The sequence below is a fragment of the Bacillus rossius genome, chromosome 7 (assembly GCF_032445375.1).
Source record: "Bacillus rossius redtenbacheri isolate Brsri chromosome 7, Brsri_v3, whole genome shotgun sequence".
Taxonomy (NCBI): domain Eukaryota; kingdom Metazoa; phylum Arthropoda; class Insecta; order Phasmatodea; family Bacillidae; genus Bacillus; species Bacillus rossius.
In genome coordinates this window covers 2,318,093-2,345,939 of record NC_086335.1, presented here as the reverse complement: position 1 = coordinate 2,345,939, position 27,847 = coordinate 2,318,093, and the positions used below count along the sequence as shown (strand labels likewise).

Here is a 27,847-nt window from a genome sequence, read left to right as displayed (position 1 = left end):
AATGTAGACATTTTAAGAAGCTTAACTTAGTCTACACAAAATAATATACATACACAATTACATAGTTATGCATAATTAGTTGCAGTAGTTAAATTTTAAATTTTAATTAAGTACAAGTAAAAAAATCAAAGGCTTACAGAATTGAAAGTTTTTAGGTTTAAAAACAATGCGTGCTACTTCATGATAAAGTTTGAATATATATAAAATTTACTTAGGTTTAAACAAATATAAAAATTGACAAGTCATACAATACAAAGCTGCAATAAATTTTACTAAATAGAACTGATAAATAAATTTGCAACATCATTCGCCCAGTATCCCAACGGGATGCAAAGAGTAGCTCAACTGGCAGAAGTACATGTCCTGATTTATACATACATGACACACACTTCATTTAAACAGTGAACAGTTGCCTTCACTGTTAATATACGGATGAGCAGCTGGAGCGCCTGTAACTCACCGAACAGACAACCCGCACAGCCGCCGCACGTGACTGGTTGCATGTACTATAGCCCGTCCCACTCTTAGATTGCAGTACACGGCTTATGGCGTGCGCTGTTGCCAAATCTTTAACACATTACGAATTTCAGTAGATGCGTGTCTTTGTAATTTGGATAGAACAAGAAGCATTTTAAGAAATCATATCGTAATTTATAATATTTTATACTATTACACATATAAATTTGTAATAATGCCACTTTTATGTAAATTTCAAATAAAAACTACCTATTGTAGACGAAATTTTCTTATAGTTTTCTTTTCTGTTCTAAAAATCCCACATATATACCTATATAATTATATATATATATCACATTTTCATGGGCCCGATAAATGCCGTATTTTTGGACAAGTCATGTCCAAAATGATAAATAAAATACGGTAATGGAAATTCTCGGTCGAGTAAGTTATGGGAAAAATCCGAACAATTGGTTCGAAATGGGGAAGATTTTTTGAAAAACAGAAAAATCGCAACAACTCCCATAATATGAATAATATCGAATCCGTTTTAACGTATGATAACTCGGATTACCTAATGCCGAAAAATGTTTTCTAAATACATTTTTGATACGACCAGCCATAACTGCATGGGTTCAAAAAAAAATTTCACCGGACAAAAAAACGTAACTGCCTTAGTAGACACCTTATCAAATCTGTTTAAATTGTTTGTAATAATATCATAATTATTTTCCAAAACTTTGTCTAAAACAATGTTTGATAAGATGCTTGGTGAGAAGGATAGAAAAATAATTCAAAATTTTGTACCATGATCGCTATTAAATTCCTTCGTATTTATTTCATACATTTTAAATATTATGTTCAAGAATCGATTATAATATTTTTTGTTGACTAAGGAAACCATGTATTTGAAATTGCTTGTAGGACAGAACCCCACTTATCTAAACACACGGCCCTGTTTCCTCTTACGACGGCAGCGCGCGCTTTTGTACTGATAAGACATCTTTAACAGCTATTTCCACGGAAACTAAAGAAGCAATTGAGATGGCGCTGCTTTTAAAAACTAATTCAATTCATTGTGAACATTTTTCTCGCTTTCGTCCCCCATCTATCTTTAATAGAAAAAAAATTTTCCGCGGGTCAACTTTTTGATGTGTCAGTTTGTGAGAAAATGCATTTCAATATATTAAAAAAATTATTTAAGTGAAACCTGTACAGTTTTTGTCTTAACATTTGTTCGGTGGCGTCCTAAGGCATTAATTTACTAATAAAAAAAAATCTGAATGAAATACACATGTAGGTTTTTTTTTTTTTTATGTGAAACATATCGGAATACTTCAAAACAGTTCGCAGCGAATAAGTTATGTTTTTTTAATTTTTTCGGACACTTAAAATATTGTTAAGTATTCAAAATAAGCATTGCCTGATGCGTATTTTGATTCTATACAATATGAAAAAAAAGCTTGGTCCAAAAATTAAAATTTTAAATTTCGTTTGATATTTGGCAACAACGCACGAAGAAACAAGGACAGTGCTAACGGCAATCGGCGTGTGTTAGAGAGAGAGAGAATGCGCCCATTTACTTCCACACTGCAATCTGAGAGTGGGATGCTCTATAGCTACAACCACGCCAGGGGCTAGGGAAGGACTTATGCGTCTCAGGGTACAGTTTGACCGACAAGTGCTCTATCGGCTCGACGGCCGCTCTCTCGGCCATGTTCGGGTCCGACGATCCATCACCGGGGTTCCAGACAAACAACGTGACGACACTAAAAAGTCGTTACAAAACTATTAGATAATGTAAAAATGTGAAAAATCATATTTTATGTGTAATGAAGTGCTGTGTTGTAAAGAAACATCGTAGCTCCTTCCTACACGAAACAAGATAGTTTAGGATGAAGTTTCTAAGTGTGGGCCGACCAATTATTTTATCTACGTGTATGCATTTTTACTAGGAGACGGAAAAAGCGATGGAAAATAAGTTATTTGTCTAAAGGTAAAAAAAACTGCACGTTTCACACAATGATAATTTTGCAAAATTTTCTGTAACAATCCCTTATTTTCTACATGAAATATTTTTACAATTTCCAAAAAGACAGTTTCGTACAGTTGAATGTGCTTTAGAATATAAGACAAATTCGTATTGCCGCTTTGTACATTGAACATTAAAATAAAATGTTTTTAAAAACTGAACTAAAAGTACTGCTTGAATAAATAAAAATACATTTTCCCTGAACGCAGGCTGCATTGCTAACTGTAAAGCTCAGCAATGTTGCGGCCAGCGGGCCCGCCCCGCCGCTGGACGCCGCTGCGTGGTGGCGAGCCGCGAGCCAGGCAACACAGTCAATACTGAACTTGATAAAAGTGGCATTTTTTTTTTGTGTGTGGAAAACAGAGAACTTTGTAATTTAATGAACAGTATAAATGTTCGTCAACAGTTATTGTGATAAACTTCTCGGGCATGTTTTCCAAATCGTGACAGCTGGGCAGTTAGAACTAAAATAATGTAGAATACTTCCCGCGTGTGACTAGAGCGATGCCGAGAACATGTGGTAACACGCACCGGCCGAGCGGCACCGCGGTGCGCAGACGAGTCACCGGGGCAGGACGCTGCGAACTGAAGCGTCGGCAGGGACGACTGTACCTTGGCAACGAGTGAGCACAGCGAGTTCATACTCCCACTCGGAACAGGAAGATAGCCGAGCAGCCAGTAGCCGGAGACGACGAGTTGCAGTCCCGCTGCGAACCAGGAGCGCGCCGTGCACATCGAGCAGTAAGGCGAGTAGCAACCTGTGTTTCAGCCCATTGAGTCGGTGGGCTGTTAAGGCTCGTCTCACGAACAGGAGTATTATTTTAAAAAATTATAACTTTGCTACAGTGTTTATTTTGAGAGAAGGAGCTAGTCGAAATTTTATAAGCTAGTTCCTCATCAAGTTGTATTCGTTATGGAAACATTGTTAGCAAACTTTATAGGACTGTAGTAATATTAGGCTGTTTTCGTAAAAGCCCGTAATAGTTACCAATTGTTTGTGGTATGATAAATATGGATGTGAAACTGAATTCTTAATATTGTGTATTATATAGGAACATGGAGCCAGGATATTATACAGCCAGTGTAACATCATCATATCATACATTAAATCATGTGTACAATTATGTTGTTTTTTTTGTTATTACCAGCGAAACTTTTGCCATTGTATGAAGAACCATCAATAAGCATATTAATTTCAGATTTTTTTTAATGAATTTTGTTTTTTTTTCCGAATTTATAGCTATATAATTACTGATTTCAAAGGAGGCGGCCGTAACGAAAATTACAACGGTGTTTTTTTTAAATAACAATTTATTTAAATTTGATTAATTAATTTTTTTATCAATTTCAAATTTTTTTCCGATTTGCTAGCATACAAATTGTGGATTTTCAAGATGGCAAACATAACGAAAATTGAAACATTACAGAGATTCGATAATGTTGTAGAAAACAATATCGGAATTCAAAATGGTGGGAAGTTCTAGAAAACCAAATGATGGATCTAATATGGCGGATCTAAGATGGCCGTCAAGGTTAAGGTCAAAGTCACTCAAGACTACCACCATTATGTCAAATGTAAGATGGCGGACACCGACACCTCACGAGAATCTCTAAGCTCGGAGGAACTAGTCGGCACTAAAGCGTGAGCCCGGATATAGTAGTATATACTACTTCGGATACATACAAACTTCAGAAACGGGTTCCAAGTAAAAAATATTGTGCCTCTGTAAGTGAATGATTGAGAGCGCATGTTATCTGCCACCGTAAGTTAAGAGGCATGGTGGCCACCACAGCCGAGTGCAAACAATACATACGACAGATCAGAAACTGATAAGCCCAGCATTACTCATGCCTCATGCCTTGGGCGTTCACCGCGCACACGCAAAATCAACTACGGAACTCTCCCTCTGTAATCGCTGGAAGGTATTTATAAGCGAGGCGTGCTGGCCGAGTATAATCGATTCGCACGACCTAGTATTTCCTTCCACCATTAGTTCCCTTTCCCTGGCCCGCAATGGCGTAAAATAACTGCGCCACACCCAGGATCGATCCCGGGCCTGAAGGCCGCGACCAGCAGCGCCTCCGAGGACAAGTGCGCCCCGCAAGCGGTGACCAGAGCCGCTCTGTCGTGTTTACCTGCGTGGCATCCATTATTTATAGAATCACCTCGCCACACTCGAATCGTCAACTCCAATGGTGTGAAGTATTTTTTTTAATTTTATCAATATTTGATTAATAAATTATTTTATATATTTTTTAAATCACTTTCCAAATAAAATAATAATGAATTTTCAATATGGGGTCAATAATGTCATGATCCAAGATGGTGGAAATTTTTATTTAGTTTTTATTTAATCATTTTTTATACATTAAAATTTTTTCCCGATTTTCTAGCATAACAATACGGATTTTCAAGATAGCGGCAGTACCCAAAACTAAACAGGTTCCATCATAATTCTAAATGGTGGAGATTTCTAGAAAATAAAATGGCTGAAATTCAAAAATGGTAGAAAGTTCTAGAACACAAAATGGCGGATGAGAAATTCTAAATGGTGGAATACAAGATGGTGGACCAAAGATGGCGGCCAGGGTCAAGGTAAAAGTAAACCAAGATGGCCGCCATGACGTCAGGGCGGTCGGTGACTCCATGCTCAATCCTAACTGCGACTCCAGGGCTCGGAAATACTTTTATATACTATTATTACTTTTTTAATAAATATACTAACATATCCATTATAATTTATTGCATGAATCATAAACTTCATCTAAAACTTTGGCTGAACAATTTTCGATAAAACGAATTATTACCATAAAAACATGGGTGGAAATAAAAAAAATCTAATATTTATTTGTATAAATTTCGTTTGAATTTATTTGAAACCATCTTAATATTATCTTAAACCGTGGTGCAAAGAAAAATTTTATACGACCAGGTTATTAGTGCAAGGGTGAAAAAGTGTTTGAAGGTCCAAAAAATTAAATAATTACCTTAGTTGGCACATAATATTAAATTCGTTCTAAGCTACTCAATTCTGAGTTTTAAACTATCGAATGCTGGATACACTGATTAAAAATATTTGTAATATTATCGCTGCATCGAAAATGGGCAAATATTTAACAGATTATTTTTTAATATTGGAGAACATATATATGTTACGTACAGTAAGTTCTTAAAATGTTCCAGAATTTTATTGAAGTTTCTAAAATATTTCCAGAATAAATAGGTACTTCGAAATCTACATACGCCTGTAGGCTGTGCCGAAAGGGATTTTTTCTCTTCATAATTTCCATAAATTATACAGAACTATTTTTATGGCAGTTGGGCATACACGAACTTTGCGAAAACAAACAGTATTACTTTTTTTAAAAAACATATTTGTTTGATGAACGACTAATGACAGAATATATTATTAGGGGAGAGGGGGGCACATGTGGACATGGGGTAGTTGTGGACAGTTCAGATTTCCCGCCTTTATTTTTATTAAATGTTACTGTGGCTTCTATTCACAGTTGGCACTACTGCACACTATGTTTACATGAAATTTCAACCTGTTGAGATCTGTTGTTTGTTTTCTATTGCTGAATAATCAGATTTACTCATGAAAGGTAAGTTTTCAGAACTTTATATCTTGGGAAAATACAAATATTGTATGCATTTATATATTTACAATTATTTGCCTGTTGAAAGAGTGTAATTTTATCTAACTGTTAAAATAAACAATGAAATTCAGATCATAATCTAAATGCACTTTTTATTTTCATGTTTGTTTAAAGTGGTGCTGGGGCACATGTGTACAGTGCACAGGGGGCACATGTGGACACTGTCCACATGTGCCCCATCCTATAAATTTTCCATTTTTAGGTTATGTAGCCTTATGAAAACCACTTTGAATGGTAGATTACTATGTCCTTATCATATTATTTTGATGTGCATGATTATTATATTAATTTTTATATTTCTTTTCAGTGAATAAAAATGGTACGAACATATAAACGAAAAACCAGCCGTGCAGAAATTCCTGAAGATAACATATTAAAAGCAATTGAAGAAATATTACGTGGTGCTTCTATCCGATCAGCAGCTGCAAAGTATGATCTAACAAAATCAATGCTACACAAAAGAATGTCAAAAATGAAAGCAAGTAGTGTAAACAGTGAAATTTGTGTAAGTGTACCAGGAACTACTTCACATAAAAATAAAGAAAAAATACAACCCTATAATTCAAAATACACGAGCAGGCAAATATTTACAAAAGAAGAGGAAGCTATGTTAGAAGAGTACCTAATTCAGTCGTCTAAAATGCAGTTTGGGCTCACATATCTTCAAATCCGAGAATTTGCATATTCTTATGTTGTTAAGCTATGTCGTCCTCTACCGAGCAACTGGACAACACAGAAAATGGCCGGGACTGACTGGATGAAGTCATTTATGAAACGTCATCCTGCTTTATCTCTTCGTAAACCAGAGTCGACCAGTATTGGCAGAAATATCAGTTTTAATCAATATAATATTAGTTCATTTTTTGACAATTTAGATAAGGTGTTATCCAAACACAAATTTAGTAGCAGCAGGATCATCAATGTTGATGAAAGTGGAATCAGCACTGTCTTACCAGCTCCTAAAGTGGTTGCTCCAACTGGCTGCAAGCAAGTGGGCCAAACAGTGTCTGGTGAGAGGGGTGAGCAAGTTACTTTTGTGGGAATAGTTTCAGCGGCAGGCGAAGCTTTCCCTCCAGTGTACATATTTCCTAGAGTTCGTTTCAAGGAAGCATTCCTCACAGGATCTCCTCCAGGTAGCATCGGCTTGGCAATCCAAAATGGATGGATGACAAGAGACGGTTTTCTGCAGGTTATGAAACACATTCAAGTGGTCACTGCAGCTTCCAAAGAAAATCCAATTCTGGTTCTTCTTGACAATCATGACTCTCACACAAGTCTTGATTTAGTTGTATTCTGTAGAGAGAATGGAATAGTTCTATTAACATTCCCTCCACATTGCACCCACCGAATCCAGCCCCTTGATATAGCTGTTTTTGGTCCTTTTAAGTCTAGGTGCAAGACTGCATTCAATTCCTGGATGGCTTCTAATCCCGGAAAGCCGATTACAATTTACAACATTGGTTATTTGAGTGCAAAACCCTTCATTGAATCATTCTCACAAAATAACATTTGTGCAGGTTTTGAGAAGTCAGGAATTTTTCCTCTGAATATGGATGTTTTTACTGACGAAGATTTCATGCCTTCTAATGTTACCGAGATACACATGGTTAGTATTTTACTGATGGTAATTTAGAAAAATCAACCATTCCTGGGCCTTCAAGTAGGCTTGATCTTGCTTCAATTGAGTCGGACATTCAGTCGTCCACGTCAAGTATGAGATTTTCTCCAGATCCTACTTCAATTGAGTCAAGCACAGCGACTTGTTCTTCTCATCCAGACAATAATCCTGGCTTCGTGAAAGCTATTCATCCATCCACTTCAAATCAGTGCTATAATGTTTCTGATTCTGTTTCAACAGCATCAAACGAGAACTGTAGGTCTACTTTATCTCAACTGAACAGCGGAACTAGAAGGTCTGTACAAACATTGTCACCAGAAATGGTAAGACCATTCCCAAAGGCAGACAGACAAAAACCAAAAAATTGTAAGAGAAAAAGAAAATCTACAGTATTGACTGATACGCCGGAAAAAATTAGACTTGAAGAAGAATTCCTACGCCTACAAGAAAAAGACAAGGGCAAGTCAAGAACTACTAAGAAAAGATGCAGTAAAAATAATCAAACCATCAAAACTAATTTTCCTAGCAGTGTAGGCCTACTTAGATCAAAACTTAAATCAAATGAAAATGACTCTACTGACTCTGATACCACAACATTTGACAGCACCAGCGAAAATGAAATTGACAATGACGTTATGAATTCAGCTGGATGTTCGGGTGAAATTAAAGTGAATGACTATGTTATAGTAAAATTTCAGTCTAAAAAAATGGTTAAACATTATGTTGGTCAAGTTGACGAGAAAATAGATGAGAATAGTTTTGAAATTAACTTTTTAAAACGGAAAAGTGATGGAAAATTTGTTTTCCCAAATGAAAATGACAAAAGTGAAGTGCTTATAAAGGACGTTGTCATGAAATTGCCAAAACCAAGAATGGGTTTAATTGGTGGCACAATGCGAGCAAGTGGCTTTCTAACTTTTTCAATTGACACTGAGTGCTACAACTTGGGTTAAGAATAGCAATGAAAAACCATTTTGAATTGTAGATTACTATTTCCTTATCATATTATTTTGATGTGCATGATTATTATTTTGTTTATTAGTGCAGTTGTAGTTAAGACTGTAGGCATAAATGGAATTAACTTAAACTCAATATGCAAATATAATATTATTATACAATTTTAATTTATATTTTTGCTAAATTAAAAATCTAATAATATGTACTTAGTTAATAAATTCCATGCCAAAGTGTAATTTTATTGCAAGTGGTCAGTCACTCAAATCAGCGTCCACAACTGCCCCACATTTGTCCACAAGATCCCCAGCATGGGGTACATGTGGACAAAACACTCAGTTTGACAAAATAATTTCTCAGTGACAAAGTATGTAATTATAAGTGTAATCTGAGTAGGTGAGGCCAAGTTAACACACTTATAGTACTGTCCACTGCAACTAATGCATTATTTAATGAATAGTAGAAAAAATTCGCTTATTGCAATATTATTGAGTCAAATCTGTCCACATGTACCCCCCTCTCCCCTACTTATAGATTATGTGTTTACAATAACAAATACCAATAACAATGATAAAGCAAGCTAGTAACATTGACAGAATTAATCACACTTTCTTCAGCTTGCGTGGTATATAACAGTAGAATATGTAAGTATGTAACTATCCAGAAAAATTGCAAAGTCAGTTTTCAGATATATATTCTGAGCAACACTTATTTCACGATATGTTAAAAAGAGTTACTACTAATGGTTCAACTGGAGTGTTTGTGCTATAATCACGAGGCGACACTGAAGCTGCGACGATCGTTCAGCACAACAATGTGGTGGTGAGGTTGACAAAACTGGATCATTTGACATAATTTTCTCATTTCATAATCTAAACTAGACAGCGATATCAGGATGTCTCGCCGACGTTTATATATCGCAAGGTTGGCATTAAATCATTCGTGGCTTAACTGTTGAATTGAAAATTGTGACTCAGTTTTTACATACGTTAAATATACATTAATGATTTTGATTTTTCACTAATAGAATAAAAAAAATACGAATGATGATTTTTGTATTAATGTATAATAATATAGGCAGAAAAGATGTAATTTTAAAATATAATCTTAACGCCGAATTCCGTATGACGTAGAGACCTCTGAGGTCGACACGCCGAAACAGATCTGACGGAATCGAAACATCGAAATAGAAATGATTTGAAGGTCTTTACAAACGATCAAAGGCGATGAAATGGTAATGGAGTATTGACGGAATAAATGGGAATCAGCCAATCACAGCAACGTTCAGCCCGTCTCCGCCACGCTGCTCACTGCATGGTCGCACTCTTCCACAGACTGGCATCTCGTGTTCTAGCCTCGGGCAACCCCCAGCAAGAGGCCGCTCGCGCACAAAACACCAAAGTTTCCTCAACGTAACCATGTGTAACATATTCCAATTTAAGAATCGACATATTATTACCTAAATGTAAATTTGAAAATAAACATTTTAATTATTTCATACTTACAAAAACCAAGCAGCATGGACATTGACGATAAACGTACCAGTAATGATTCTTAAAAGTTATTCGAAGCCAGGCCGCAAAGCAGAATGTTCAGCAGTTTCACAACAAATACGGGTTTATAGTGTGTGTGTTTTTTTTTTTGAACGAATCAAATTTCACACACTTGACAGCTAGGCGTTATCCGTGGCCAGGACATTTAGGACCAAGAACACCGGACATACAGAAGCAAGTATAGTTTAAATTTAGTTCATTAGTCTGGCCGTTCCTTTCCGAAATACTCCAAGCACATGCCAGACAGGGCATTTGGACTACTTTCCCAATCCTTTTAATGGAGTGTAGTATGTCTCCACTAAGCCAAACCACTTAGTGAAATGTTGGTTCATGTAAGCTGTAGGCATAAGCGAACACACAAAGAAACACCGGCTTGGTTCAAAACACTCAACACGTGCATTAAAGAAAAAGCGACTCAGCTGAGATACACGAGTATCTGTGGTTGGAGACGTACCTCTTTTCAGTGTAGGCATAAGTTCATCTCCGGCGCAGGCCAGGCGGGCATCGCTCTCTGCGGCCCGGGTCGACGTGTTCTGTGGACAGAGGAGCAGCATACAGCACAGCACAGCATTGCTGTCATGTCGGAAACAACTAACCACTATAGGTTTACAAATCGTACAACCTGCCTGCTACACAGTCAAACAGCAACAAGCGTTTTACGAATAATGGAGCTGCTTGAAGTTTCTTCAGGATAAATTTTATTATTTGGGAATAGTTTGATATCGTTTTGCTAACGCGTACAAAACATGTCAGAAAGTCCTCTGATATGCATATATTTGGCATGACTGGTGTTAAATAATGATAGCAGCTATTGTCGCTTTTAAATTTGGGCAAACCTTTAAATGTGTATTATAATTTGTAGTATCTCATCAAAACTTTCACTCTGCATGATTTATAATGCGCAAGTTCCCCGTGTACTCCCCAGTGGTACAGGACCGACGGGACAAGGCGCAGCCCCAACGGATACGCCATTTCATCGCGGCCCAGAGGCGTCGGATAAGGCTGTTGAGAGGCCATCCCATCATCGGCACACCCACATCCTAGCCCATTCAGCGATCCAGCGCATTGAAGGGCTATGTCGAGAGGCCATCCCAGCATCGGCACACCCACATCCTAGCCCATTCAGCGATCCAGCGCATTGAAGGGCTATGTCGAGAGGCCATCCCAGCATCGGCACACCCACATCCTAGCCCATTCAGCGATCCAGCGCATTGAAGGGCTATGTCGAGAGGCCATCCCAGCATCGGCACACCCACATCCTAGCCCAATCAGCGATCCAGCGCATTGAAGGGCATTGAGAGGCTGAGGAACCCACTCAGCAACGACGCCAGAAAACCAGCGGCGTTCTCAGTGACATGCCCTTCAGCAAGTTACCTTCTGGCGCCTGTCTGAGCCTCTCACATTCTGCCGGTCCCCACCGGTATAGCGATGGCAGATATCTGCAGATAGCCCATGATCCGGCCGAGGCACGTGTCCAAGCCTCTACTAGCCATGCAGGCTGGTACCGGAGCATATCAATACGCTGCTCATGCGTCTACCGGTCTCGTTAGGGGATTCCTAGGGTGGGCTAGTAAAGCTCCCAGTAGTAGTAAGTTTACTAACAAACCACTATAGTAGTATATAGAAGGGGATACTGGCGCAGGGTCCAGGGTCTGGTGTCTGTGGTGCCGACCGCCATCTTGCATTAAGACATAATGGCCGCCATGTTGGATGGCAACCCTTTGGCCTTGACCTGACCTCGAACTTTGACCTTGAACTATAACATTAACATTTACCTTTGACCTTCGACCTCAGTCGCCATTTTGGATTCAACCATCTTGTCATCGAGCATCCCAATCCCCGAATGATGCCATTTTCGTTACAGTCGACATCTTGGATTCTAATAACATGTCCGCCCACTTGATGTATCAATTCCTTTTTTGATTCAGATGTCATGTCCACCATATTTGTTTGTCTGCTAGAGGCCATTATATTGGATGATGTCATGGCCTCATTTAGTTTATTTTGCTATAAAGTCTGTTCGGAAAAATATCTACATGATAGAAGAGCCAAACTTGCACGTGAAATAGAAAATGAACAGATATTTAAACCAATCAATAGTCGTCTCGACGAACTTAAAAAAAATGTGAAGACCAAACCATCAGTGTGAAGATAATAACGAGATGCCTAATGCAACGATGAGTAAATATGAATTAGCTACAGACGAAGAAGACTTTACAAGTACAGAGTATGCACTAGAAAAAATTACAGCAACATGTACAACCAAGTTAATGCAGTGGTCCAGTCATACTCGAGATCTTTCACGAGTCTGAATAATGACATGACCTACAGAAAGTACAGAAAACATAATAGAAGTTCCTCAGTGCTAAATAAATAGATTTTGTACCAGGAATTATATGTTTAAAGAGAACAAATATTTCGGGATTATAGGTCTTAAAGAATTGCATTTTCACAGAGAACCTAATGGCTATTCCCATTAAGATTTGCAAGAGTAGATAAAATTTCTAGAACTAACTCATGCGCATTTTCGCCATAACGGTCCAGAAAGTGGTATACATAAAGATGAAGATCATGAAAAAGTCGAAATTCTCACCAATCTCTTCAGTGTACTAGAAGTATATGGTGGAGGTTTAAAGAAGATAGGAAAGGTCAGAACGTTGACTATGTGTATTGCGACGACCCATAGGGACTGGTTGACAGGATAAGACTTCTACATGTTCGCTTAGTGCAGGAAACTATTGGCAATCAATGAAATAGTCACCATACTCAAAGAACAGAGGGAAGCCAGGTACATACAATGAGTCGAAGCGAAATCTCTCGCGAACTTCACACTCCTTCAAGACGAAAATACCTTCGGCGCAAAGCAGTGGTGCGTGGACTTGAGACTAAGCAGACCTTGTTGTGATGATACCATATTCCCGGATCAATAAATGTTTCAAGTACATGTAGACAGTCATCCAGGTGCTCAGCAAGTTAGCTTGGGCCAGACCTGTGAAATCGAAGAATGCAATAAATAGATTGTGGCCAACTCCCCTTATGCCGGGGTAGTTGTTCACGTCCGCACCCACCACGCCAGTCCCGTGTACGCGTCACTAATAACATCCTGAGTTTCTAATGGATTTAAGATTAAGAGACGCGCATAGACTGACTTAACTAATGGCAAGTGTGCAAATAGCTGTACTAGCATACTTAACTAAATTTACCGACAATCCCGGAATCTCTACAGTGATAGGCACAATAATGAGTTTAAAAACCAATCATCTTGAAAATTAAATTGTATTGTCATACCAACAAAAAGGAATGTGCCTTATAAGGTAAACTCTAGGTGGCATTTTAAATTGCTATAATTGCATTGACAAACTAACGGATTTGGTTACAGACAAAAATTACAGAAAAATAAATCCTAAACCAAAGTCTATTAAGTCTCTTACGGAGGAGGGGGGGAATAAAAAATATGACGTTCTTCAGGCCTTATATTCCAGAACGCTAAATCCAGTCGCCGCACTATGTTTTCAAAAACACATCTTCTTTAAACCAGGCTTCATACTAGCGGGGAAAATAAAGTACTAAAATTCAGTCGTGTCACTTAGTTGCTGCTGAAGACTATCAGAGGCAGGCATACCCCGACTCACTATGGAGTTACTAGCAGCGCGATGCTTCTGTGGCTTGTCCACTTGCCCCACACCGTCGTGCGCTCGTTTAACACCGCGTTTTATGCTTTGCGAAACTAGCCATGGCATTACGGTCACTGGAATTGAAGTAGTGATAACAAACAATTACCGTCCAAATCGCCGAGCCGTGCGAAATTCCACATTTCTTAAAATCCATTTAAATAACATTGAGTGCAGCATACCTAAACAATTTTCGACGATTACAGACTATTGCTGTTAACTCTCGTTCACGTAATAAACCAAAAGGCAAGTCCCCCATGGCTGGGATCCTAGTTCGCACGGGCTAACACTGCAGACTTCACGAGCAGTGCCGCAAAACACGGTCCGTCGCGACCCGCGGTCAAACACACAGTCCAGGCCATCAGCTGGGAGCCGAATCACACTCGTCACATCACGTGACGTCACGCCCCCTCCTCTCTACCACCCCTCACTCCGCTAGATAGTTCTCGTTAATTCTCGTAAGTACCGCTACACAGTAAGAATAATTAACGTAAAATAAACAAAGCATAATAAAATATTACAATGAATAAATATTACAATACACCACTAAATAATATAAGTACAAATTCTGATACCAATGAAAAATATTTTTAAGTTTAAAGTTTGCACACTACCGCACTCTATATGATTGCGGCCAAGTTTATTAAAGAAAAGTTAGAAGCGCTTATAAAAACGTATTTAAAAATTAATATACACATAATACTGAAACAGTGTAATAAAAATTAAATCCAGGGAGACTGAGGCCGCAAGTGGCCTCAAGATGTAACCAAGGCCATGAGAGACCTTTTGCGCGATGGATGTGTACAGTCGTTCCTGCAAACGTATCTCGGCAAAGAATTCTACAATACGACTTTCAAGGCTTTGATGAAAAATTTTGGCAATAAACACTACTCTACATTTAGTAATGTCAATGTCTCTGTTGTCGATATGTTTACACAAAGATGTGGTCACAGTCAGGGGTGTAGCCAGGAGGGGGAAGGGGTTTAGGGGTTCTAACCACTCCCCACCCCTTAGCCAAAATTATTTTTTCTTAACTGAAAGCAGGTTACAGGGTGTCTATCAGATCTAGTAAATGAAATTCCCTGATTTTTCCAGGTTTTCCAGGTCTAAAACTGAATTTTTCCAGGTTTTCCTTAACACAATTACGACATTCCACGAAACTGAAAAAACTGCATAACAATACATTGATAAATTTCAAAGTATTTCAACTTACTTAAATTAGTAAAAATATTACCTTCTTCTAGACGTGGCCAAAGTGACTCAATTGACGGCAAATAAAACATGCTGCTACAAATATTTCACACACTTACTTTTGCAAAAAACATTAGTCAAAGGAAGCTCCCGTCAATTTCGCAGTGACTCAACTTTTGCGTCTATAGAACTTGCTTCAGAACAAGCCAAATCCAACACTTGAGCCTTCTTAAACTGCAATGCCTTGATCTCCTCTTCAACTCTTCTTTTTTCTGCCTTCTTCTTGTCTGTAGCTTCCTTTTCTTTTTGTTTTGTTTGCAGGGCTTCCTTACGCCTACAACTAGCATTTCTTACATACTGTAACATGGACTTGATGATATCAACATGATCTACACCTCCAGAACGTTGAACAAAGTCATACACTTGTCTTTGTGCAATCAGTGTTTCTTCCTGCAAGTTTTCAGTCAGCAGATTAGAATTCACTGAAAATCCTCTTTCCAATGATGGATTTCCATGGGAAAGTACCAACATCATCCTCACAAACTTTAGAAGGCCTGTTTTCCTTCAGAATGAGCATCCACAAGTGATCAAGATAACCATCTCATATGATCACTCAATGTTATCAACTTCTTGTCCTGATAGCCACCTGTTTCGAAGACAACATTCTAAACTATACTTCACACGCTGTTTCCTCACACCCGAATTTAAAGCCATAGACAGACATAAGCAGGAAATTCCTTTGGTAAGTTTGTACTTTATGGGATTTTTGTCTTGAAGTTTTTTTTACCATAACCTTTAGACAAGTCCTAACATCATTTTTCAATAACAGGACAGACTTTTCTGGTAGTTTCTCTTTCTTGATGGCATGGCGTACTGCATAACCCAACTTGATATTGTTAGCAGTCAATAGATTTTCCTGGTTATCTAAATCCAATCGAGATACATTGCGTTTTTCCCTAAAGCTCTTCAGTACCTCTGGTTTCACAAACTTTCCTGCCAAAGCTAATAAAATGTCTACCAGTGAATCATACAGAAAAGGTGCCATGGGTGCTTCACTTTGGAACATTGTAAGAAACAATTCCAGCTCTGATGCCAAAGAGTGGAAGAATGTAAATTTTACTTCTAGAAGATTATCTTCAAGAGCACTTTTAACTACATTGAAAGACAGATGAAATAGAAACTTCAATAACAAATTTTGTTGGAACATTGTAAGAAACAATTCCAGCTCTGATGCCAAAGAGTGGAAAAATGTAAATTTTACTTCTAGAAGATTATCTTCAAGAGCACTTTCCACTACCTACATTGAAAGACAGATGAAATAGAAACTTCACTAACAAATTTCTTTAGGTGGGGTAACGTTTTCATGGCACGCTCAGCAACTGCAGTATTTTCTAACCATCTGATTGCACAAAATTTCTTAGGACAAACCTCTGATCTAGTTATTCTAATGTAATCTGCCCTCCTTGCAGGTACATGCTTAAACAAAAAGTAACTGTGCCTCAAAAAACCAGCAACGTCCCATTGTGTAGCAGAAATTCCAATTTTGAAAGCACCATGGACCGTATGAAGCCCACAGCTACCAATTTCTAGCAACGATGGCGAATCTTCACCAAAAATGTCTGTGATATGTATTTTCAAAGCTAACAAAAATGCCCAGTTTACATTGGGCATCCATAATTACTTAAAATTAAATGCACCTGTCTGTGTAATCCGAACGCGGGAAGCACATGCCGCATCACGTATGTCAGCAGGATAACGAACCAGCTTGAACCAGTTTGTATCGCGTGATTTGACGCCACTTCCGAATCCGATGGTAAATAAAAGAAAATGGACTGTAAAAGTATTTACAGTTTACGTGTTCCTATCTTATAGTTCACCTAAACTGAAAAGTCAGCTAGTGTAATTAGGTAAATTATTAAATGTACTTAATAATTCCAGTTTCTCTAGCCTTCTTCTATCAGTTTTAAGAATTGTTTCTAGAAGTTTGTGTCTGAAAGTCAAAATTACAGTGTGTCAAAAGTATGTTAAATACTACTTTCGTGACTAGACCTGGTAATGACGTGTAAACAAATTCAAATGTAATATTTATATTTGCGTGTAATGTTTATGCAGACGGTGACAATATACTTCGACAGGCACAATATTACACTTTATATAAATATCTTAACTAAAATAGTTTATGTTAAAATACAGATGGAATTTGTTATGATTCTCGACTTCAAAGATTCTACCAATTCTTTCATTAGAGTAAGTTATCTTTAGTTTAAAATGTTAATAGTTTGTGTGTTATTTATTTTAAACTAGCTTCAGTCCGCAGAGCGTGGACTACTGGGTACGTAACTTGCAGTACCCGTCAAACAAAATGGCAACATGTTCTTTCAATATCAAGTTCCATCTATACTATCATATTATTATTAGGTTCGGGATCGCGATTCCGTAATTTACATGATAAATCCAAAGATGAACAAGTACACGGTCTTTCTATACAAAGAATACGTTTGATAACATTAAAAAAATTCTAGTTCGGTGAAAATGTTCGTCTTGTTTAAATCGTCGTTAGTGAGGATACTTGTTTAATCAGCGAGTCTTCGGGTGATGGGGTAAGGGACCAAACCTTGCTGCAGAATACCCACGAGACGTGTAGGTTCTCGGAGGGTCCTTGGTTCGTCTCAGTCAGGACTGTGAACCTGGGGTTGCTCCTCCGGTCTCTAGCGGGCGGTAGGAATAAGCGCCGTCACGACTCCATCCTTCGGGCTGCGGTCGGGAACTGAGCTGGACTGCACGACGGTCATCCTTCCCGGGCTCGAACTGCGACTTTTCATTCTTCGACTGAATTCTTCTTTCTTCAGGATGATCAACGGCATCTATTCTTCGCAGTTTCAAAGCAATTTATATTTATTAGACGCTCTCTTGAAATCTGGATATTCGTCGTCCTCTCTTCTTAAATAATTGTTTGAATTCTTGACGTTTAAGTTTTATCTTCGTTGATTCAAATTAGTAATTAGTATTTTCTTCGAACTCTGATTCAATATTAGCATTAATAAACATTTTCAATTCTTATAGGAATAGTCAATTATCAATTAAGGTCGAAATCGTTGCGTTTTTAGATGTTGCCTTCATCGAGTCTCAAATTGTTCTAAAGAATTTTTTTCCCGTTACTAATAAACGACTCTCTTAAAGTTGTTGATAAAACAAAACCATTAAAATTACTACCAATTACTGTCGTTGTTCATCTTTAAATTAATATTAGTTTCAAAAATACTGCTATACTAGCTTTGACAATAATTTAAAATAAAAATTTAACATAGAGTAATACATGTACAAAACGATAACCAAAGAACTTTAAATCTGAATTACTCATAGATGACAAATGTAAACATGCGGAATAAAGTGTAATTAAACAAAATAAATACTAAGGAAATTAAATATTTACTTTCTATAAAGGGTAAATATTGCCTTTATAGAATTGCCCCTTTCAGAAATGTTCATAATGGCAATTATTCATGACGACATGATGACATTTCTCACAACTTAACTTGAAGTGTCCTTTCACTTTCGACTATCAAATGTTCGATACTATCGAAAACTAATCACCAATTAATTAGTTCATGTACACACACTAAACCATAATCTGACAATAACAAACGATACACCTATACGTTAATACTTACAACAAAATTTACTTAACAACAAATAGTGTATTGTAAACGTCTGTGATGTATCAACATATTTATAGGAATTTACGGGAACTGTTCGTTATTTGCCATTCAAAAATAAAAATGGGAGGGAATACACTTGATGCTACGTCAATGCAAGCTGATCAATAAACAAAAAAGTATTGCCAACTACAACCTACCAAAATAAATTCCCTGATTTTTCCCTGATTATTCCCTGATTACAATATTCCCTGATTTTTCCAGGTTTTCCAGGTTTTCCAGGGTAAGCAGACACCCTGAGGTTAGCTAAAAGCCTGGGTGTCTTACTGCTATCACCGGCCACTGCACTGGAGGGAAAGAGTAAGCGAACCCTACCGATTCTCCTTCCCTTCCCCTACCACTGTCGCGAGCAGAAGATATAAGGTTGTGACGCCGTGGCGGGTCCCAAGTTTTCAAATATCTTACACCTATTGTATTTAACCAGCGCGGTAATTATAAGCAGGTGGTGACTGGGTAACTCTTCAAGCTAAAGCTAATTGTTTCCAGGAATAGGCCAGTTCTGCAGAAACCCAACCCTTTTTATTCCTTTTTTTTTTTTTGTATTATCGAGCTTCTAGCATGATTTATGATTTTGAGTGGACGTGAACAAGGCACTTGGATTGATAAAAATATTTAATTAATTTCTTACTTCATTACTCAAATAATTTTTTTATTAAAAAATTAATATTTTTACCATTACCAGTAGTATGTAAATGGGGCTCCGGAAACAGGAGTCGGAGTGTGGCTGTAGCGGAGTCGACCGTCATCTTGGATTGTGACGTCACGGCGGCCATCTTGGACTCAAAAATACCTCAAAATTCCTCAAAAATGACTCAAAATGACTCAAAAATTCCCATTTTGAGGAAAAATTTCTTGTTTTAGTTCTTAAAAATACCAGCAGCTAGAAATGTCCATATGTAGGCTTAAGCATCCATGTCTACAGCCTCAGATAAGCCTCTGACGTTATCATGGATAATGACGTCACCGTTGCAGTTTCCGTTACACCCGACACTTTAAATTTATTATCCGATTTTAATGAAAATATATTAAAATTTATAATAAAATTCAATTAATAAAAATTTAATACAAATATTTAAAAAACAAACTTTTACGGCACGGAGCTCGGAGTCCTCGGTTCGAACCGGTTAGGACAAAAAATATAAAAATGACGCCCAATTCTTCCCTAACTGTGGCTGCTAGCAGACTGACCCCCGCTACTTATGTCAAAGTATATATCGACACCGTTGCTATTTCCGTTACGCCCGCCATCTTAAAAATCTGTAATTGTAATGTTAGAAAATCAGGAAATATATTAAAAATCATTTATAAAAAATTAAATAATCGAATTAAATAACAAAATATCTTAAAAACCACTGTTGCACTTATCGTTACGGTCGCCATCTTGGATTATATAAATGTTGCATGTTTCGTTACGCCCGCCATCTTGGGTGAGTACTATGTCATCGTAACACTTTATGTTACGACTGCCATATTATATCCTATTAATGTTGCAATTAACGTTGCGGTCGCCATTTTGAAATGTAGACGCCATATTGGAAATCCGAAATTTTTATGTTAGAAAATTGGGAAAATGTTCAAAATTCATTAAATAAAATTGGCAATAAATATAATGATTGATTAGATCGACTAAGGTCCTTGGTTCGAAACCAGTAAGAGCAAAAAATAAAAAACCAAAAGATCCTCCACAAAAGCCACCTACAGACTCATCTACTGCCACCAATACCTTGGTACATGTATCGTCAGCTGATATGATGTCATGTCCGCCATCTTGTCTCCATCCGCTGGAGACCACCATCTTGTTTTCGTCCGCTAGAGTGTGCTGATACCATGTTAGTATAATTTTCTGGTCACCATACCCTTGTTGGCATTGAACTTTGACCTTGAACTTTGACCTTGAACTTTGACCTTGAACTTTGACTTTGAAATTTGACCTTGGCCTTGAAATTTGACTTTGTCCTTGTCGACCATCATGGATCCAACATTTTATGTTCAGTACATGCTACCAGGAGCTACCACCTGCTGGAGTACACCATCTTGTGTACTCGTCTTATAGAGTACATTTCCATTAGGATAATTTTATTCTAACCCGCTACAGTGCAGTAATCATTTATTACCGAAGTGCCCCCGCCATCTTGAAATTTGGGCGCCATCTTGAAATCGTGTTATTATTTAGCTAGAAATTCGGGAAAAAATCCAAAATCATCAAAAAAATCACTCATTAATTTACATATTAAATCGCTGGATTCCTGCTCTCGATGCGATACTTGAACAGTGACAAGTGTAACGAAATATTAAATAGATTTAATATTCTGTTTTCCCATTACCTTTCGCGGAGTTTATAAATCATTCTCTCTTCAAAAATAAAACACAAGTCAATGTACGACAATGTTCGACGAATTAAATACGTTTCCGATAAGCCTAACATAAAAGTCTAGTTTTTCAATAATCTGTTAACCTCTAAACCGTTCATGTACAAAGCCATTCATACATATAAACCAAGCGTCTTCTGACCGAGAGACCGGGTCATAATCAATATCAGACGTATAGACCAGTTATTTCCGAACCTCACGAACTTCCTCAACGTCAGCTAATTATATTCAATTGAACCAATGGACCGTGTTTTTTTGGCTTACAAGGGGACCAAGAATCCAATCAAAAAGGCAGCACCATTAACAAAAAGGATGCACATTTGGAAGCACCATCAACAAAAAAGGCAGCACATTTGGAAGCACCATCAAAAAAGGCAGCACATTTGGAAGTACCATCAACAAAAAGGCAGCACATTTGGAAGCACCATCAAAAAAGGAAGCACAATTGGAAGCACCATCAACAAAAAGGCAGCACATATGGAAGCACCATCATAAAAGGCAGCACATTTGGAAGCACCATAATCAAAAAGGCAGCACATTTGGAAGCACACATAATTAAAAAGGCAGCACATTTGGAAGCACCATAATCAAAAAGGCAGCACATTTGGAAGCACCATCAAAAAAGGAAGCACATTTGGAAGCACCATAATCAAAAGTCAGCACATTTGGAAGCACCATCAACAAAAAAGGCAGCACATTTGGAAGCACCATAATCAAAAAGGCAGCATATTTTTGGATGCACCATCATAAAGACAGCACATTTTGGAAGCACCATCAAAAAAGGAAGCACATTTTGAAGCTCCATCAACAAAAAGGCAAAAAGGAAGCACAAGTTACGAGAACCAAGTCTTAGTTAGAAATCAGAATACAAGAAATAAAAAAATTAAATTTTTATAATTTAAATTATTTATTTTATTTCTTTACATTATACAAATGCAAGTAAAACAAGCCATTATTGTATGTAGCCAGCTTTCCTCAGTTCCTTGAGTATGAAGGATATTTCTTTGATGCACGAATAGTTTCCTGCACAAAGCGAACCATGTAGAAGTCTTAGCCGGTCAACCAATATGTTTGGATCTTTCCATGATGTGTAATCATTCTCTTCTACCACCATCTTCCTTGCACATTTATAATAAATATTATGATCTCTGATGTCTCCCATTTTACCACCAACCTCAGGGTAACTTTCATTTTTGAGACAGTGATCATCACAAGCTTGATCAGATTTATTTAATATATCACGTCGTTTCCATCGTTTCGGTCTCAGGACACCACCACATTCTTCGATCTTGTCAGCTTTAGGTGCTTCATCACAGTCTATGTCTTTGTCAACAGCCTCAGAGTCACTGTAACAATCACCGTAGAAGGAATCATCTTCACCCAGATTACCGTAAGAATTAGATGTTGATGATGTCGAAGTGTGTCCATCGTCTTCATGCTTCCTTTTTAGGAGTCCATCATTTTTACAAAGTAGGAAAGATCTACTTGAATTCGGCTGGAATATATTCTCACTTTTCACGTTAAGGATTCTTCCATTGTCTTCATTCTTCCATAAATCATCAACCTCCTTCAATTTAAGTTCTTTGTCGAGATCGGAAGAGCCAGGAAAATTATTGTCGTAATGCAGATCACTCTTCCTTAGTCTAGTAGATTCATCGTTGTCCTCTAGCTTGTACGCAGGCTTGGCGTTACAAGTTCTGCCATGTCTTTTTAAGCTCTCTCTGAGAAATCTAAGAAACACTAACAGGAAGGACGAACTTCCTTCTCCTTGGAGTCTAGCGAAGCCATCCTTCTTTTGCGATCGTTAGTGAGCATCCCGCATCCCGCATAAAAGAACTAAATATTATTTACCTGCAAGCAACATGTGGCGACATCTGTTGTTCAAAAGCAGCACTACATGCACCAAGTACCTTTGCATGAGATATATTAATTCTCGCTGATGAAATATGAAAAAAAAATTCTATTTAAGTAATGGATCTAATTTAAAACACTCAATTGGTATCTGGCATTAATCTCAGTAACTAATATTAATTCCGATTTGGGATCTGACGCTGTATCGAAAGAACATAGCTGTAAGATTTGCAGCAAAGAGTTTATCTTGAGAAAGAATAAAAGACAACACGAGAAGAATGACTGTGTTAAAAATCCACTACGCAATATAAGTTGTGTTCGATGTAGCAAGTCGTTTACGCGGAGAGAGAACTTAAAAAGACATGGCAGAACTTGTAACGCCAAGCCTGCGTACAAGCTAGAGGACAACGATGAATCTACTAGACTAAGGAAGAGAGATCTGCATTACGACAATAATTTTCCTGGCTCTTCCGATCTCGACAAAGAACTGTGCCCTAAATTAGGGTTTTAGACACGTTTTATTTAAAATTTTGTAATCTTAAATAATTTTGGAAATTTTTTTTTTTACTCATCTTATTTGCTTATGGCCAGGCCATCAGCCTCTGTTCTCAGAGGCGAGCTGATTTTCTTTCCCAGCCTCATGCTAGGCTAGCATTCTGGCTAATATTTCTCCCGCCTCCAGGCACGTCGGGGGCCGGTAACTTTATTTCTTCGCGTTTCTACTTTTGCCTACAGCAGCTTGTGAAGCAGTGCTGAGCCCTGCTAACTCTGTCACGAATCGGTATAAGGTTCACTAGCAGCAAGACACGACAGGAGGATCCCGTGGGCCTTGCGTCCCACAGACCATGAGTTTTTTGAAGCCATCCCCCCCCCCTGCTCACCCACCCTTTCTTCTCAGAAGTGAAGCGAGGAGCGACGACCGCACGGGGACGTTAACCGAATTCAAGGCCATCTCAGGCTTGACAGCCGCAGTTACGATTCTGGACTTTAACGACATCTAGCGATGGCTGTGGTCACTAACGCCACTTGTGGGCGTCGGCAGCGCCGACACTACCGCGCTCGCGCGGAGGTAACGACAACGTTTCTCCTCCTTATGTCTCGGGTCGCTAGGTGGCACCTCTGGTTACTCCATTACCCCCTAGCTTGACACTCTCGTCGGCCACAAGTCGATTTATTAGTACTTCTTCTCGCCACCAAAATATAGCGCCTCAGTCGCGCAGTCACTCCAGTAAGATATAATTTTTTTTATGCCGGACACCTTTGGGTGGGCTCGGTAATTTTCGGCTCAGAGCCTACCCCCTCCCATTCTCTAGAGACCCCGCGCTTATGATATACTTACGATACCCCGCGCTGAACTTACTTCGGTGCGCGCCTCCTGACTGACTGGTACTGTTTGTAACTGCGATCTTCGGCGAATCATCGACATCGCATCGTATATTATGTAGTCTTCTCAGACTAGAGGGATGAAGTCCCTATCTAAAATTAATATTAACCAGCCAGTAGTTTAGTTAAAAGTAAAGAAAATTAGTATTTTTTATATAAATTTTTTGAATTAATCATGATGACTTCCGTGTCTACCGCGCATCGTGGTTCGGGTTTTCGGAGACGAGACGCCCTCTCCTGAGCGCCAGGACCAACACCCTGTTTTGGTAAGTCTTGACGTCATCCCCCCTTTAATTTCCCTCCATTGGCCTTTTGCGCCATTTAAGTATACTGTCTGGAAACAGGTCTAATTCTTTGGAATTTGGACTTCTGTTTCAGACAGGGTTCCAAGTTTGGGGCAGCCAAATTCCTCTGCCAGAACCTCTGGAATCGGTTCCTGAGCAGAATCCACCATCTTTAGGCCTACTAACGCGATTACCGTTACCTACAGCCCCGGGTGATACCCGCATAATTCTATCATTTTATTCACGAACTCAAAAATAGTGTAACCCAGTTAAGACAGCGGACAGTAAAACCAGTTCGAGGAGACGAAATTTATATAATGTTTTGCAAGGACTATATGTACAACCTGTAAAGTTAGCGATGTTAATTTCATTCATGTTTTTAAATATTGTTATTTTTGTTAAACATTCAGGGCCGGCCCGATAGTAAATAAGTTCAAAGAATATAATATGATAAGTGTAATTGTGAGGAATTTAAGTAAGATCACTTATCCATGAAAAACAGGTGTTACTAAGGAAAATTTAATCTATAAAAAATGAAATAACAATGATTAATAAAATAAGGAAGTCTATAGACGTAACAGTTGTTTTTATATATTTAATATATAATAAAGATCCTCTTTCTCCCAAGTGTTCGTAGGGAGTCACTAAATTTTCTTTGTTTACTCCTAGTGTCGCATCTGATGTTACCTTTTGATAGCTATTAATTGAGGGCACCAGTATTCAGAGTTTCCAAATCTTTTTATCTAATTACTTAATTATTCTTTAAGACACTAGGGTATTACAGAACTTAAATTGAAGGAGGTTGATGATTTACGGAAGAATGAAGACAATGGAAGAATCCTTAATGTGAAAAGTGAGAATATATTCCAGCCGAATTCAAGTAGATCTTTCCTACTTTGTAAAAATGATGGACTCCTAAAAAGGAAGCATGAAGACGATGAAGACACTTCGACATCATCAACATCGAATTCTTACGGTAATCTGGGTGAAGACGATTCCTTCTACGGTGATTGTTACAGTGACTCTGAGGCTGTAGACAAAGACATAGACTGTGATGAAGCACCTAAAGCTGTCAAGATCGTAGAATATGGCTGTGTCCTGAGACCGAAACGATGGAAACGTCGTGACATATTAAATAAATCTGATCAAGATTGTGATGATCACTGTCTCAAAAATGAAAGTTACCCTGAGGTTGGTGGTAAAACGGAAGACACCAGAGATCAAAATATTTATTATAAACGTGCAAGGAAGATGGTGGTAGAAGAGAATGATTACACATCATGGAAAGATCCAAACATATTGGTTGACCGGCTAAGACTTCTACATGGTTCGCTTTGTGCAGGAAACTATTCGTGCATCAAAGAAATATCCTTCATACTCAAGGAACTGAGGAAAGCTGGCTACATACAATAATGGCTTGTTTTACTTGCATTTGTATAATGTAAAGAAATAAAATAAATAATTTAAATTATAAAAATTTAATGTTTTTATTTCTTGCATTCTGATTTCTAACTAAGACTTGGTTCTCGTAACTTGTGCTTCCTTTTTGCCTTTTTGTTGATGGAGCTTCCAAATGTGCTTCCTTTTTTGATGGTGCTTCCAAAATGTGCTGCCTTTATGATGGTGCCTCCAAAAATCTGCCTTTTTGATTATGGTTCTTCCAAATGTGCTGCCTTTTTTGATGGTGTTTCCAAATGTGCTGCCTTTTTGATTATGGTGCTTCCAAATGTGCTTCCTTTTTTGATGGTGCTTCCAAATGTGCTGCCTTTTTGTTGATGGTGATTCCAAATGTGCTGCCTTTTTGTTGATGGTGATTCCAAATGTGCTGCCTTTTTTGATGGTGCTTCCAAATGTGCTGCCTTTTTGATTATGGTGCTTTCAAATGTGCTTCCTTTTTTGATGGTGCTTCCAAATGTGCTGCCTTTTTGATTATGGTGCTTCCAAATGTGCTCCCTTTTTTATTATGGTGCTTCCAAATGTGCTGCCTTTTTTGATGGTGCTTCCAAATGTGCTGCCTTTTTGTTGATGGTGCTTCCAAATGTGCTGCCTTTTTGTTGATGTTGCTTCCAAATGTGCTTCCTTTTTTGATGGTGCTTCCAATTGTGCTTCCTTTTTTGATGGTGCTTCCAATTGTGCTGCCTTTTTGATTATGGTGCTTCCAAATGTGCTGCCTTTTTTGTTGATGGTGCTTCCAAATGTGCTTCCTTTTTGTTAATAGTGCTGCCTTTTTGATTGGATTCTTGGTCCTCTTGTAAGCGTAAAAAACATGGTCCGTTGGTTCAACGGAATATAATTAGCTGACAATGAGGAAGGTTGTGAGGTTCGGAAATAACTGGTCTATACGTCTGACATTGATTATGACCCGGTCTCTCGGTCCGAAGAGGATTGGTCTATATGTATGTATGGCTTTGTACATGAACGGTTAGAGGTTATTCAGATTATTGAAAAACTAGACTTTCATGTTAGGCTTATCGGAAACGTATTTAATTCGTCGAACATTGTCGTATATTGACTTGTGTTTTATTTTTGAAGAGAGAATGATTTATAAACTCCACGAAAGGTAATGGAAAAACAGAATATTAAATTTATTTAATATTTAGTTACACTTGTCACTGTTCAAGTATCGCATCGAAAGCAGGAATCCAGCGATACAATATGTAAATTAATGAGTGATTTTTTTGATGAATATTGGATTTTTTTCCCGAATTTCTTGCTAAATAATTACACGATTTCAAGATGCCGCCCAAATTTCAAGATGTTGGGGGCACCTCGGTAATAAATGAATACTGCACTGTAGCGAGTTAGAATAAAATTATCCAGATGGAAATTTACTCTATAAGACGAGTACACACACAAGATGGTGTACTCAAGCAGGTGGTAGCTCCTGGTAGCATGTACTGAACATAAATTGTTGGATCCATGATGGTCGAAAAGGAAAAAATCAAATTTCAAGGTGAAGGTCAAATTTCAAGGTCAAGGTCAAAGTTCAAGGTCAAAGTTCAATGCCAACAGTTGAGGACAAGGGTATGGTGACCAGAAAATTATACTAACATGGTATCAGCACACTCTAGCGGACGAAAACAAGATGGTGGTCTCCAGCGGATGGAGA

At 38.0% G+C, this 27,847-nt stretch overlaps 1 protein-coding gene across 6 annotated transcripts in view; it reads right to left on the bottom strand.

Annotated features, from left to right (window-relative positions):
- Positions 1-27,847, bottom strand: part of LOC134533641 (serine/threonine-protein kinase tricornered) — a 455,610-nt gene that overhangs the window by 352,215 nt on the left and 75,548 nt on the right. For 4 of the 6 annotated variants that reach the window (XM_063371161.1, XM_063371165.1, XM_063371157.1 and 1 more), the window contains exon 2: positions 10,728-10,806. In XM_063371161.1, coding sequence (XP_063227231.1) covers positions 10,728-10,746 — 19 coding nt within the window. In that variant the 5' untranslated portion in view covers positions 10,747-10,806. Of the gene's footprint in view, positions 1-10,727; positions 10,807-14,126; positions 14,273-27,847 lie in introns of those variants that run through there. The other 2 variants (XM_063371159.1, XM_063371163.1) reach the window with 2 other exon arrangements.